The sequence below is a fragment of the Cebus imitator genome, unplaced genomic scaffold, assembly GCF_001604975.1.
Source record: "Cebus imitator isolate Cc_AM_T3 unplaced genomic scaffold, Cebus_imitator-1.0 Scaffold479, whole genome shotgun sequence".
Classification (NCBI taxonomy): Eukaryota; Metazoa; Chordata; class Mammalia; order Primates; family Cebidae; genus Cebus; species Cebus imitator.
In genome coordinates, this window is record NW_016107794.1 from 1,176,508 (window position 1) to 1,190,298 (window position 13,791).

A 13,791-nucleotide genomic window follows, 5' to 3' on the forward strand; every position below is an offset into this window, starting at 1 on the left:
GATTTTCCCACTTCAGCCTCCTGAGTCGCTGGGACTACAGGCGCACTCCACCATGCCCAGCTAATTTCTTTTGTATTTTAGTAGAGATGGGGTTTCACTGTGTTGCCCAGGCTGGTCTCAAAGTCCTGAGCTCAGGCAATCCACCCACCTTGGCCTCCCAAAGTGCTGGGATGACAGGCATGAGCCACCACACCCAGCCAAGTTAAGGCTCTTGAGATGGGAGGTTATCCTGGATTTATCTGGTTGGGTCCCATATAATCACAAGGGTCCTTATAGGGAAAGAGGGAGTCATGAGAATTAGAGAAGATACAACAATGGAAGCGGTGATTGGAATGATGCAGCCATGGGCCAAGGAATGTGGACAGCCTCTAGAAGCTGAAAAGGCAAGGAATGGATTCTCTCCTAGAGCCTCCAGAAGGAGTGCAGCTTACTGATACCTTGATTTTAGCCCCATTAATCCTGTCTTGGACTTGCAATCTCCAAAACTATAAGATAATCAATCTATGTTGTTTTAAACCACTGTTTGTAGTAATTTGTTACAGCAGCAGTAGGAAACGAACACAATCCTGTATCTCTGGCACCTGGAATTTTGCCTGGCACATAGGTGCTAAATAAAATAATTTTGCTTAAACAAATGGTATGTCTTCATTATCTTAGATCTTACATAGAGATTATTGAAGTTTCCAATCCCTACTCTAAATTTTGCCATTGAAAATAAATGATATATTCTTTCTTTGAAAAATAATAACTTGCTTTTATTGTTGTCCAGGCAAAAGGCCCTTTTTGTTGTTATTCTAGTCTATTTCAGGCAGACGTTTTATACATAAGTGTGTGTGTGTGTGTGTGTGTGTGTGTGCGTGTGTGCAGTGATTTAAAAATCTCAGAACATCAGGAATAAAAAGGGCTTTAAAAGGCATTCAATTATATTTCCTGATTTGATGTTTGTATATCTTTCACAGTATCTCTGACAAATGACCTTCCCAAGTGTATTTTAGAACCTTCAATAATGGGAAACTCACTTTGGCTTAGATACTTTTCTGCCTTTTCTCTGTTTTGTTCTCTACTTACAGAATTAAACTAAGAGTAGAAATGTTAGTTGTAAACCAAAACTAACATATTTTAACCAATTGATTGAATGTATATCTGAAGTTCAAGTCACTGATAATCTTTACATGTGAAATGCCTACTTTTGCAGCCACATTTATCAGATAAATCCTTGTGTTATTCAGCCAGAAGCTATCAAGTATGCCTTCGGGGGATACAAATCTACCAGTGCTTTGCAATTAGATGATATATGCTTGCCTTACTCCCTCACTGTACCTCTGAGAAGGCATTTAAGATTGTAATTTTTAGCAGAAAATGGCATTAGTTTAACTTTGGGGTTATACTTCTCTCCAAATACTATCAAATTACTAATATTTAATTTTTGTGAATGGCTTAGCTGATGCAGGACAGTTAGTTAAATTCAGTTTAACAAATGTGGAGCTTTGTCTGTGTCTCATATGCTAGCCCAGGCACCTGAAATGATAAAGTTATTGCTCCCACACGAGGGGTTCATAATCTAATGGGGAATACAGATATGTCACTACAAATATAATAAGGAGTGAGAAATCCTCTACTGATGGCACAAAGTCTTGTGGGAGTGAAATGGCACTAGTGATTAATTTTGACTTGCCCGCCTAGAGGGTGGATGGTGGAAAGGGTGAAGGGTGGTAGGAGAAGTAGAGAAGAGGAAAGGAGGAAGGGGAATAGATACAATGTATGAACTTTCACATGTAGTTGAACGCCACAGTATCCTGAATGTTCCTTTGTTAATTATATAAATAATAATAGCTTAGATGTGTGGACCATCATTATGTTGTTGAATGGTTAATTTTCTAATAAAAATGTGTTTGGCAATGCCAAAATTTTCAGTTTTTATTGATGCATTAAAATAATTTGTCCTCAAATATAAATGACAAATGAAGATGTATGCATTAAAATTAACCATGGTATTCAAAGAACTTGTTCAGAGTCATTTGTCCCCAGGATGTGATACGTTTTATATTTAGTTCTCAGGACTTTCATAGTTCTTTGCATCAGTCAGTTTGTATCTTTTACTCCATTTCATTTGTTCAGGAGGAGAGTGGGGCCTTTTAACCTATACAGATAAGTATTTCTCAGCCCTTAGATTCATTCTGTGCCCTTGGTGAGGCTGCATTTCCCATCTTCAGGATGGCAACCATGGGTTTATCCAAAGAACTTAAGGGTAGTGATTGCCCTGCCATCGTTTTTGATAAAGTGCTTCCCCAGAGAATTGTAAGTTCCATGAAGGAAGATACCACGTCTGACTTGTTCTTTGATATAGGTCTAATGCCTACCATAGAAGGTCCTCATTTGTAGGATCAGTGATTGTATTACTATTGTTTCACCGTACTTCAGGTGTTAGCAATAGAAGTAAGAGGTAGGAAATGAGAACATGATGTGATTTCTTTTTTTTATGAACTACCAAAGCATTTGTTTCTTCTGCAGTCTTACAGTCATATATTTGCTTTTGTTTTGTCTGCTTGTCTGTTTTTTGCTCATTCAGCAGTGCCAGAGATGAGCTAGGCACTGTGAGGAATTTAAGCCCTGCCCAGTCTGAATTCTCTCATCACAACAGAGAATCCTCAAGAGCGGACATCATACCATACATATATTTATCATTGTATTATAGTATGTATAGGTGCTCAGTAAGTATTTACTGAAAACTGAATATTAGCACCTTTGAAATAGGAGAGTATCTCAATGTGCTGAGAGAACCATGTACTATAGACTTACTTGCTGGACTTCTGTCAGCCAAGAATCTTAAACACTGTGTTTTTCCCTTTGTATCTTTTCAAAAAATGTTTACAAATTGAATGTATTGAACTTCCCCCATGCTGTGCATCTCACTCTTCTCCTGTACAAACAAGATGTAAAGACGGGGTTGGTTGGTAGAAAGGAATATGCTAATACCTAGGTATCAATACCTTTGAGAGACAGAGATAGAGATGTCAGTTGGCTAATGTTATAGGATGGAAAGCTGGTACCCTTTTTTCTCTTTGCCCATATGCTTTTCCCTTTTTTTCTTTCATTTCCATGTGTCATATGATAATAATGTATTTTTTGCTGATCCCAAACAAGAAAACCATTATTAAGGCTCTGTTGGAGCTCTTTTATTACTTAGATTGTCTATGGTCTTATATAATCTTTGCCAATTTTCTATTGTCCTTTCTATACTAATGACCTTGACTGCAAACCTCCAGAGTTCAGTGACTGATTTGTTAATTAGATTGGGGCTTTTTTTCCAAGAAGGGCTGAAGCTCTTATTACAGTATGATTAATAATATTGTCGCCATGTATATACATACTTAGATATGTTGTGATCCATATTTTTTCAAAAAAACTGTCTTGGTTATAGATAATTTGGTTTCCATCTGTGAGAGGAGTAATACAATATACAAGTGATTAACATTTTCAAAAATATTCAAGCTTCTGCTAAGTACTAGAAATGATCCAAGGGATACAGTGATGAGAAGAGTAGACATAGTAGTCTAGTGAAGGAGAAAGACAATAATAAGGAACAAATATATAAATACAAATTCTGGTTACGGAGGAAAGCATCAGGATGCCACACTAAAGAATGGAAGGTCCAGCTTCAGTAGGGTGGTCAGGGCAGGGACTACATTTCTGAAGATGGGACAATTAAGCTGACATTTGGAAGCTGAGAAGGATGCAGTCATGCTCGGGTGACAGAGAGAGCCATTGCAGGCAGAGCAGAAGCAATGTTTTCTGTTTGTTTGTTTTTTAAAGCCTGTCCTTTGAGCAGGAACTATGTGTTTGGGGGTGAGGATGGTTGTTGAGCATGGACATGTATATTTTGTCCCCAGTGAGTGAGGTCTAGGATCAGGAATGCAGACTATGTTCATGACACAGGATTTCTTGGAGAATCCTTTGCATTTCCATACTCTCCTTTACAGTGCTACCATTTTAGTCCTTGCTATCAGCTCAGTAGCTGCAGACCCATGAAGATAAGTGTTGTATGCTGCTTTCCTAGTTCCCTTAGTTCAGAGCATGAATAGGTGATTGGTACATAGATGCTTCTAAGTATGAATGGGTAGCATTAAAAATACTTTATGTTAACTTGTTCTTCCAGGATCTGTGATTGTTAGGAGCCTTTCTTCTGGACATTTTCAGTACAATTTTAGCTTTTCTTTGTCATATGGAGTTGAGTAATTCAAAGTGATAGTAATAGAATCGTTTTGAGGACACGTTCTTTGTTGTTGTTGTTGTTGTTGTTTTAAGAGACAGAATCTCTCACTCTTCCCCAGGCTAGAGTGCAGTGGTGCCATCATAGCTCACTGCAGCCTCAAACTCCTGGGCTCAAGCCATTCTCCTGTCTCAGCCTCCTGAGTAGCTAGAACTACAGGCACACAATAACATGCCTGGCTAAATTTTTGATTTTTTAAATTTTTTGTAGAGACGTAGTCTCCCTAGTCTCCTTACCCAAGGTGATCTCAAACTCTTGGCTTCAAGCAATCCTCCCATTTTGGCCTTTCAACACTTTGGGATTACAGGCATGAGCCACTATGCCCAGCCTTTTATGATCCATTTTGAGTTAATTTTGTATGTGGTGTGAGGTAGGGGCCCAAATTCATTGTTTTCAGTGTGGATATTGAGCTTTCCCCTTCCATTTGTTAAAAAGACAATTCTTTCCTGATTAAATTGTCTTGGCAACCTTGTCAAAAACCAACTGACCATAAATGGAAGGGTTTATTTCTGTACTCTCAGTTTTGTTTCTTTCATTTATATATCTATTCTTATGTCAGTTCCACACTGTCTTAATTACTATAGTTTTGCAATAAGTTTTGAAATTTGGAAGTGTGAGTCCTTCATATTTTTTCATCAATATTATTTTAGCTGTTATGGGTTTCTGACATTTCCATATGAGTTTTAGGATAAGCTTATCAATCTCTGCAAAAAAGGCAAACGGGATTTTGATAGGGTTTGCACTGAATCTGCATATCAATGTGGGGAGTATTGTCATCTTAATAATATCAAACTTTTTGATTCATGAATTTGGGATATGGGATGTTTATTTGTTTAGATCATTTGATCTTTTATTTCTTTCAATGGTGGTTTGGATAAAAGTTTCCAGTGTACAAGTCTTACATTTCTTTCTTTCTTTTTTCTTTTCTTTTCTTTTCCTTTCTTTCTTTCTTTTGTTCTTTCTTTCTTTTCTTTCTTTCTTTTTTTTTTTTTNTCTTGGCTTACCACAACCTCTGCCTCCCAGGTTCAAGTGATTCTCATGCCTCAGCTTCCTGAGTAGCTGGGATTACAGGCATGCACTGCCACACTTAGCTACTTTTTATAATTTTAGTAGAGACTTTTGCCATGTTGGCCAGGCTAGTCTCGAACACCTGGCCTCAGGTGATCCACCTTCTTTGGCCTCCCATAGCGCTGGGATTACAGGCTGGAGCCCCTACACCTGGCCTTACATTTCTTTTGTTAAATTTTTTTCATAAATATTTTTTATGCTATTCCATTGTAAATTGAATTATTTTCTTAATTTTATTTTCGGATTGTTCATTGCCATATGGAGGACTTTCTGTTTTTCTACTGTGGTAATATATACATAATGTAAAATTTATCATTTTAACCATTCTTAAGTGTACAGTTCATTGGCATCAAGTATATTCACAGTATTCAAAGTGTTTTGTAACCATCCCTGCTATTTATTTCTAGAATTTTTTCATCATTCCAATTAGAAACCCTGTACTGCTTGAGCAATAACTCCCCATTACCCCTGCCTTCAGCCCCCAGTAACCTCTACTCTACTTTTAGTCTCTAAAAATTTTCCTATTCTAGGCACCTCATATAAGTGCAATCATTCAATGTTTGTCCTTTTGTGTCTGGCTTGTTTTACTTAGCATGTTCTCAAGATTTGTCCATGTTATAGCATAGCCAAACTATTTTCCACAGCAGCTGAACCATTTTACACTTCTACAAGCAATGGACAAGTGTTTCAATTTCTCCACATTTTCACCAACACTTGTTATTTTCCATTTTTTTTATAATAGTCATCCTAATAGAGGTAAATACTGTTTTTAAATTAAGAATTAAACTCTATTTAACAATCTTTTTAATGGTAGAACACCTGATCCCTCAGACGGGCATATGGAAAGCCTCTTTCATTGAACAGAAAGTCAAGGATTATTGTGAATTTTCCCTATTCACTGTTAGCTTTGTTTGTTTATTATAATAATTATAATAATTCCTTATTAATCTAATTGTACTAATTTCCATAACTATTAGAGTTGAGGATAAATCTTTAATGTAAGGCTGGGCTTTTTAAGAGGAATACTTTAAACTTTTATATATATCATTTTAAAGTTTGGAAACTATAACTCTTCCTATATTTTTTGTGACATTAAAGACAACAGAAACCAGTGGTAGAACTCTGCCAGACAAGGGTGAAGAGGTCTGTGGATATTTCTTGAACCCCTCCTTATTGTCACCAGAATGTTCACCAACAACCACAAAAAAGAAAACAGAAGACATGAGTGATCTCCCCTCCGAAAGTCAAAGGAGCATACCTCTTGCTGTGACTGATGCTTTAGAGCATATTATGGAACAACTCAATGTTTTGACGCAGGTGGGCATGACACAGGTGGCATGCATTGCACTTGGGGGTAAGATACACAGAACAATTCTGGATACAGCAAGTTGCAAGTTGCAGAACTAGCAGAGCAGGGGAAATTTTTCTTTACTAGCAAAGCAAATTCAAGGTAGCAATGCCCTAAGCAAGATCTTGTGGAGATAATACCACTTAACCCATTTGTAAGGAAATATTTCTAGCCATAAGAAAAATGTGTTGGAAGTAACCATTTCTGGTTAGTATGCAATACTGCCAATGTTTATAGTTTTTTACTCTGAAAATATTCTCACAGTCCAGTATTTAACTTCTCTTATTCCATAGCTTCTTACATTGATACAGTGATCTTCTAGGCATAATGGTTTTGCATTCCTATGTTAGAATATTACCCAGTTTTTTGAGGCCAGTTTACCTTTGCAAAGGAAGAATACAGTGGATCTTAAAAAATATACCAAAATTCTTCCAACTCTTGGTTACAAGGTATAGATGTAAGGGAAGTGGTATGTTGAAATGGGTACACCAAAGAGCTCTTCCAGCTCTGCTGATTCATTGTTCCCTTTGAATAAGTCTTCTCTTGTTCCTCTTTATGTGTAGAATGAGAATGCTAGATACTAATATTTGTCAGAGTGGGCAGTAGCAAGTTATATAAAAAGATGGTAAAATATGAACTACAGAGACATCAATTACTTGTCCAGAAAAAAATTTGAAATAGAAAAAGCTTTTGCCTAGAAATTACCAACTGGTTCTCAATCCTGACTGTACATAATAATCATTAGGGCACGTATACCTGGTTCTCACCTCCAGGAAGTCCATTTTCATTGGTCTGGAATAAGGCCCTAGCATCAGTCTTTTAAGCACCCCTACGTGATTCTGTTTTACAGCCAGTGTTGAAAACTGCTAATTTAAGTGAATGTTTTTATCCTATAGATATCACCTCATGACTTTTAGAGGCATCTGACAGATTGTGAGAAAGAGCAGTGTGAGAACTTGGAGTTATTATGATTCGCTCAATGAAAATCATATTAAAAATCACTCACTTTCAGCTGGGCGCGGTAGCTCATGCCTGTAATCCCAGCACTTTAGGAGACTGAGGCGGGCGGATCACGAGGTCAGGGGTTGAAGACCAGCCTGGTCAACATAGTGAAACCCCATCTCTACTAAAAATACAAAAATTAGCCAGGCGTGGTGGCACCCACCTGTAATCCCAACTACTTGGGAAGCTGAGGCAGGGGAATCACTTGAACCCTGGAGGCAGTGGTTGCAGTGAGCCGAGAGCATGCCATTGCACTCCGGCCCGGGCAACAGAGCAAGACTCTGTCTCGAGAAAAAAAAAATCACTCACTTTCATTTTGTAATATTGCGCTAGACGTGACTTTCTCTGTATTCATCAGACATGTCTTTCCCTTAAATGTTCTTGCCCTCTTCACTTCATGTCAAATTTGGTTGTAGTTGGTTTGTTTCCCATATTGCTATGACTTCCTCACCTAAACTGTTACCTTTCATTGTTGGGTCCTCATTAGGGTCTCTCTCAAGTCAATCTTTCCGTTCCCTGTTCTTTCCGTTTCATGACCTATTTCTCCTCCTTTTTACCAGATTGAGAGCTAAATAAATCACCTTAAGCTCTATTGAATTTCTCTATGGTTTTAAATTTTTAAGGGATGGAATCCTTTTACATATTAAAAAGGTTAGAAGCAGGCACAACACTTGCGAAAGGGGAGCCGTGAATCTGTGGGCAAGTAGCAAGGAAAATAAAGACGTTCTGGTTCACTTTACAGATGACTTAATACCACCTAACTTAGTTGGAGGGTGTTTATTGTTACTGAACCATAAATAGAAATAAATTTAAATGACATTATGTTTTAGATGGTAGACAGATGGCGTTAACCAGTGTTAAAGGTGTTAATAATAAATATATAAATAACTTTTAGCATTTGAAGCTGTGATAATGTATGAAAGGTGTCTGAAGGGCTGGGCAGAGTGGCTCACACCTATAATCCCAGCACCTTGGGGGGCCAAGGCAGAAGGATTGCTTGAGCCCATGAGTTCAAGACCAACCTGGACAGTATAGTGAGACCTCATTTCTTCTTTTATCTTTTTATTTTATAGAGGCAGGGTCTCACTATAGTTGCCTAGACAGTTTTGAACTCCTGGGCTCAAGTGATTCACCCAGCTTGGACTCCCAAAGTGCTAAGACCTCATTACTACAAAAAAAAAAAAAAAATTAGCCAAATAGAATGGCACACACCTATGGTCACAGTTACCCAGGAGACTGAGATGGGATTATCACTTGAGCCCAGGAGGCAGAGGTTGCAGGGAGCTAAGATCAAGCCATTACACTCCAGCCTGGGCAACAGAGTAAGACCCTGTCTCAAAAAAAAACTGTCTAATAAAATGCTTGGCACATAGTAGGCACTGAATAAATAGTACAATGTATTATCAACATCACTATTTTTAATTAGTAATGATCTACAGATAGTATAAAATATTAAGGCAAAAGCTATTAAATAATATTTTTAAAAATTGGTTATATTCAAAAGATGATAGGGAATCAATATGTTATCTTAAAACCGGTTGACTAAAATACTAAGTGCTATGCCTTTCCTATATGTACTCTACCATTAGGTAACCAAATAGTAGATGAGGAAAATTTCTCTTATTTATTAGTTATCCCAACTAACAAAATGGTTCTTTTTGTTTGTTTGTTTTGAGATGGAGTCTCGCTCTGTCACCCAGGCTGGAGTGTAATGGCACGATCTGGACTCACTGCAACCTCCGCCAACTGGGTTCAAGTGATCCTCCTGCCTCAACCTCCTGAGTAACTGGGATTACAGGCACATGCCACCACACCCAGCTAATTTTTATATTTAGTAGAGGTGAGGTTTCACCATATTGGTCAGACTGGTCTCAAACTCCTGACCTTGTGATCCATCTGCCTTGGCCTCCCAAAGTGCTGGGATTATAGGCATGAGCCGTGGTGCCTGGCGTCCAACTAACAAAATGTTTTAATGATAGAATTAGAATACCATTATTTGCAATCTCCAAGAATAGATGCAGCCATTGTCTCACTGTGACATTCATGAAAAGAAAAACAATATTAATCTACCTTCTAATTAGAGAATAGGCTACCACCTGTAGTCTTTCCAAGGCATCTAACCTGATCAAGCCTTTGGATCCAGCAGTCAACTTAGAGAATATACAGAAGATGGAAGAACAAGCTGAACTGCACCCTGAGTGTGTAGTTTCTGAGCTTCTCAAATGGCCTGAGCTTATCAACAGACAAATTGTAAATAAAGCAAGGGAGAGGTTGAGCACCTGTAGATTAAGAGAGTCTTTAAGTGACACATTAATATGAATTCCTGAAATGGGAAAGAAAATTATAGTGTATAGGGATGTACACCTGAGAAATAAAACCATAAAGAAACACAAGAAAGCAGTAATTGTTAAGGTCAGGAGAGTGGCTGTTACAGAGGGAGGTCACGTGGTAGGCACATGGAAGGCTCTCTGGGGTGGCTGGCAGAATCCAGTTCTTGCTATGGATGATGGTTTTGAGGATGTATTTCTTTTAAGAATCTATTAAGTAACAACACATGTACCTTGTGTGGGTTCCTGAATAATCTATGTTTTATTTTATAATAAAAAGTTTAAAAAAAAAAAAAAAGATACAAAAGAATGAAGGCAGAGTAGCCAATATCCCAAAAAATTAGATTTCCCAAGTTTAACATATGTATAAAACATATATATGTTAACATTTAATATATATACATATATGTGTATATATGTAAGTATTCTGGATGTGTTCTAACTCTTTCAGCTAATAAATAAGAAGAGGATTCTTCAAACCCTGTGTGTCAAACACTAGCATAAGCATTTTACATGCATTATTTTATTCAGTCCTCCTGACAACTCCACAAGGTGATATTAGCATATTCTAGGTGAAGGCACTGCAAGCAACTGTTACATTTTCAGAGCAATCTAGCCATCTGTCTGCAGTGCTATAGGTACAGTGTGCCATGGATTGGATTGTGACAGAATAAGTAGTGATGACATTTCAGTGGCATCTGGCTGGCATGTGGAATTTCGCACCCCCTCCCCTTCTCCACTAAGTATGTAGCTTATGGCACCACTTAGAACCCTGTGTAGCCTCATCTGTGGTTTTGGTGTTTTGGAAGATCAGGCATAAAAGGTCTGATCTTTTACTGCTTTTTTTTCTCAAACACATCAGTTTGGGTTTTGTTTTGTTTTTTTTCTTTTTCTACGACTGCTTGATAATGCCTTGCCCTTGTGGTAGGGCTCAGAAGCAAAGCAAGTTCTGGGGCTCATTTCTGAGCCAACTTCTTGGCAGAAAGGTGGGAGTCCCACGTCTAAAAAGGATATTCTAAGCAGAGATTGTCATTATCATCCTCACCACCAGGGGACCAGGCATTGATTATTTTGTCCTCCTTTTTGCAGACTGTTTCAATCTTGGAGCAGCGACTGACTTTGACAGAGGATAAACTGAAAGACTGCCTTGAAAATCAGCAAAAGCTTTTCAGTGCTGTTCAACAGAAAAGCTGAATAAAAAATTCATTTTCATTTGTTGGGCAGAGGCACAATAAATGAACAAATGTACGTAGGAAGGCAGTGCAAGATACTCCACGCAACACAACCACGTGCTTTTTATTCCACAGCAAGAATACACTTACCGTGGCATTTCTTAAAAGGGTGAGCAACAGAACAAAAGGTAGTAAAGGCATATTTAAGGACTAATTTAAATACACAAATCAATGTGAAGGACTAATTTACATTACTGTCATTTATGATTGCAGTAATAAAGTGATAAGCATTCAAGCAACTGTATTTTCCCCATATTATTTCTAAGTGTCCATTTTCATTTCTAGGCCAAATCCTGCCAGGAGAGTAACCAAATCTCTAGATTTCACTGTTAAATCATTTTGGATTCACCACATTCAGACAGTCATGGGGTGAAATAATTCACTTCCCTGTAAAATAGCATCCTGTATGCAAAGAATGAGTTATTGATCTGACTTTTTATATTTCTTTCTGTTCAAAAAAATTATCCTTACTAATGCCTTGAAAAGATGAATAAAAATTCCCAGACCACAGAATTTCCACAGCAAGAATACAGTTATTTTAATTAACAACAGCATAGATATGTCATAGGGTTGTTTTACTTAATTTATGGTGTACTTTGCTTATCCATTGGCCAACTGGAAGGAAATGAAACACACCTTTCTATCACAGATGAATGTGCTGAATGATTTGGGTTGTATCTGATCATGGTTCACAAAAATTGTGTTAGTGTGATTTCAGTATGCCAAAAAGCCAGAGTGATGCAACAGTGACATTTAAAAATATGCACACGTGTGTGTATACACGCTTCAGAAATATTGTTGCTTAGGGTGCTTTGGGCAGCTAAATAGTAAGTACTTTTTAAATTTTAGCATCATCATCTTCCTATTTAATGAATTGTGATTTAAAACACAATGAAAATGAGCCAGGTATTCTAAAAGATCCTGGTTACAAAATTAAGAAATTAATTTTATTTTAAACCAAATTGAGATTAAATTGGAGAAAAGCAAGCAAATTAATTTCAGCTTGATTATCAACTTGTATCAAGAACAAAGATGGAAGGAGGTGTCCCCATTTATGGTGTGTATAGGTAACATAGGGAAAATACTATTCTGTGTTTTGGAAGAGAAGAAATAGTGCCTTCCTATTTATTTCTATATCTAGAAATTTTTCTCAAATTTCAGTTGTATCTATGAGATGGGTTTCTAAGTATCTTATTGTGTGTTATAAGTGCCTTTTTATATCATACTAAGTGTGAGCTTCTGGACATTTTCAAGAGCTTACAAAGACTAAGTGGCTTTGTATTTTTATAACCTCATTGAGAAGACTAAGAAACAAATGAAATGTCCTATCAATTTTGTTTACTTCGTCATGCTTCAAACAATAAAGACATTTTTGCTTTAAAAGCAAAAGTTGTTCCTTTTCTTTTTAAATGATTAAAACCCGGAAATACTAAACATCTTATCTTCCAGCTCACTCTGTCTTTAATGTGTGTGAGAATCATCTGGAGAGCTTGTCAAAACAGTTTCCTGGGCCCTATCTCCAGAGCTGATTCCATGGGTCCGGTGGGGCCCGCTCATTTGCATCATTCACAATCTCATGGTGATGCTGATGCTTTGGGCTGAGGGCCACACTTTAGGAACAACCTGTAGCCACTTCTTTTTTGTTTGTTTGTTTTAGAGATAGAGTCTCACTCTGTCGCCAGGCTGGAGTGCAGTGGCATGATCTCGGCTCACTGCAACCTCCACTTCCCGGGTTCAAGCCATTCTCCTGCCTCAGCCTCCTGAGTAGCTGGGACTACAGGCACATGCCACCACGCCCAGCTAATTTTTGTATTTTTTATAGTAGAGACGGGGTTTCACCATGTTGGCCAGGATAGACTCAATCTCTTGACCTCGTGATCCGCCCGCGTCGGCCTCCCAAAGTGCTAGGATTACAGGCATGAGCCACCATGCCCAGCCACCACTTCTTACAACCTAATGTTGCCACATATTTTTTACAGTCATCACAGAACTTTACAAGTTATATAAAAATAGTGATGATATAAATGCAGATGCCTTGAAACTTTTTCAATAGGCTCAATTTTCTAACTCCCGTCTTTATTTACTTACTTTTTATAGCATTTGAGGACTCTCCTTCATCTTCATCAGATTCCAGCCCCTCCCTTTCCTAACTTGAATATGCAGCTGCCTGATCAACATTTCCACTTGGAACTCTAATAGGCGTTTCTAAATAGGTCCAAAACCAATTCTTCTGCCCTCTACCTCTAACTCCCCACCCTAACCAGAGTCACTAGCAGCCTCCTTCCTGGACTTGCATGTCTCAATAAAATTACAACTTTCCAGCTGGGCACGGTGGCTCACACCTGTAATTCCAGCATTTGGGGAGGTCAAGGCAGACAGATCACAAGGTCAAGAGATCAAGACCATTCTGGCCAACACAGTGAAACCCTGTCTCTACTAAAAATACAAAAATTACCTGGATATCGTGGTTCATGCCTGTAGTCCCAGCTAGTTAGGAGGCTGAGGCAGGAGAATCGCTTGAACCTAGGAGGTGGAAGTTGCAGT

The 13,791-nt window shown here is 38.0% G+C and overlaps 1 protein-coding gene across 1 annotated transcript in view; it reads left to right on the forward strand.

The window, feature by feature from the left end:
* POC1B (POC1 centriolar protein B) overlaps nucleotides 1-12,631 on the forward strand; it is a 93,398-nt gene extending 80,767 nt beyond the window's left edge. The window contains exons 11-12 of the mRNA XM_017512916.2: nucleotides 6,437-6,655; nucleotides 11,105-12,631. Coding sequence (XP_017368405.1) covers nucleotides 6,437-6,655; nucleotides 11,105-11,209 — 324 coding nt within the window. The 3' untranslated portion in view covers nucleotides 11,210-12,631. The remainder of the gene's footprint in view (nucleotides 1-6,436; nucleotides 6,656-11,104) is intronic.
* Nucleotides 12,632-13,791: the final 1,160 nt, after the last annotated feature.